The sequence below is a fragment of the Arachis ipaensis genome, chromosome B07 (genome assembly GCF_000816755.2).
Source record: "Arachis ipaensis cultivar K30076 chromosome B07, Araip1.1, whole genome shotgun sequence".
In the NCBI taxonomy this organism is placed as follows: Eukaryota; Viridiplantae; Streptophyta; class Magnoliopsida; order Fabales; family Fabaceae; genus Arachis; species Arachis ipaensis.
In genome coordinates this window covers 61522056-61524199 of record NC_029791.2, presented here as the reverse complement: position 1 = coordinate 61524199, position 2144 = coordinate 61522056, and the positions used below count along the sequence as shown (strand labels likewise).

Below are 2144 nucleotides of genomic sequence, written 5' to 3'. Positions count from 1 at the left end.
TGTGTTGAGACAACTCTTTAGGATAGGCTTTCAGTCAACACTCCCGAACCAGTTGGTTCAAGGTGCTAGGTGTTGAAACACCCCTAAGGACTTAATCACCTAAGTCTCTTCTCAGCACATACACACCACAGACACATGGTTTGTTATTCATTCTTGAGACCTTGGTATCCAGCACCTCTTTGGGTTGATAAATATTTTGTAACAAGGTTGCTCTTGATAGTCGACTTTCAGTTGACAATCCTGGGTTAGTTAACCCAAGTTGTCAAGTGACAAAGCACTCCTAAGAACTTACTTATCCAAGCATATCCTTTTACAAAAACACCACAAACACATGCCTCAAGGTTCAAACTATTGGTGCCTAGCCTTATTTCTTGCTCTTTTCTTTTCTTTTTCATTCCTTTCCAGGATCTTATTGATCATCTAAGTCTCATAGAATTCTCTTCAAGCTTGTAATTCAAGAGATATTCTAGCCTTAAACCTTATTGATGAACCAACTTAGCTAACAAACACCACCACAAACACTATAATTTCATTCTTCAACATTGGATTTCACTCTTGTTTTTCACAACATTTTCTTATAATTTTTTTTATTGAACTTAAGAACAGAGCATACAATTCAAGCAAGGATGTAGTGGCCTAGGCAACAAGGCTAGCAAGCATAAAGATGAACTAAAGAACTAAATAAGCTAAATGCAAATGCAAATGGCTTATCCACTAAACTAGCAAACTTTAAGATACTCAAGGAACTAAATGTAGAGACTGAATTGAAATTCCTAAACTACAATAGAAGCATGTTCTATTTCATACATGATTTTCCTTATTCAAAATAAAGAAAGAAACTCCACTACCTTTCACTCTTGGGCATCCTTTCCCTTCATGTTTCTCTCCTTCTCTTGGCCTCCTTTCTTTTGTTTGCTTGTTCCACCTTGCATTTGTGCCATTCTAGCTTTCTTCCAATCTTCTAGTGCCTTTTTCACTGATTCATGGTTCTGTTATGCTCTTTCTTTCTCCACCCATGCTAACTCTTCATGGACTTCTTCATACCTTCTGATTCCTGGATTTAGCACGGGTAGTTGCCCCACTAAGTAACCAAGCCTAGCTTGAGTATTTATGTCATACCCAGCTCTTCTCAGATAAACCCCTTCTTGAAATGCCCTATACTCATCAAATGCATCCATATGCTCACGTTGCTTTCGGTGCATTTCATGGATATGTGTAGCTTGGTGAGCTTGCATGTGGATCAATTTTTGGATGGCTTCTTGTTGTTGGGCTTGCCTTTGATTTATCATGTTGATGGATTTACCAAATTGGCTGCCTTGTTCAAGCTGCTGCTCCATCAATTGCTTTTGCCATTCTCTTTGATGATCCATCAATTGGGAGTGTAATTCTTCTTGTTGGTTCATCATTTGTACTTGGAGGTTTCTCTGTTGCTCTTGGCTTTCTAGGTATTGCTTTGATAGGCTAGCAATGGCCTCTTGGACTTGGCTCATGTCCAAGGTGAATGGGGCTTGTTCTCCTGAGGCTTGTCTTTCAGAGGATTGTGGCATTGGTCTTTTCTTTCTCTAGAGTCTTCATTGAGTTTGAGCGGGCACAACATAGTTCATTCATCGAGGAGTGATTGGTTTACTAACTGTTACCTACTTAGTGTTGTTATCCTCAAACACCACCCTAGCCCTCTTACACAGGCGGAAGATAGTGCTAGGATAGCCAAGTCAAGCTTCAGAATCATTTTTCTCGGCCGTTTTTTGAATGCCTTAGGCTATAAGCTCGTGAACCTTGATTTCCGCTCCTTTCATTATGCATTGCACCATTGTTGCTCTCCTGACATTAACCTCTAAATTGTTCGAGCTAGCAAGAATAGACCTCCTCACTATCTCGAACCAACCTTTGGCCTCCGGGATGAGGTCTCCTCTTTTAATAAACTTAGGTGCTCCCTTGGAGTTCCTCACCCAATTGGCCCCTACAACACATATGTCACCTATAATTTCCTCATGGTTAGGATCACTACTTATCCTTGATTGGTAGCTAGCTTCTTTAAATGGCATATCCCGTAGCTTAAGTACTCTCATGATGGACATTGGACTAAAATCCACCACCAACCCCCTCACATAACTCTTGTAGGAGTCATCATTCTTGTCTTCTCT

At 40.3% G+C, this 2144-nt stretch overlaps 1 protein-coding gene across 1 annotated transcript; it reads right to left on the bottom strand.

Annotated features, from left to right (window-relative positions):
- On the bottom strand, positions 993–1547 carry LOC107607297 (involucrin-like). The gene has a single exon (XM_016309267.1). The coding sequence runs from the start codon at positions 1545–1547 to the stop codon at positions 993–995; it is 555 nt and encodes a 184-aa protein (XP_016164753.1).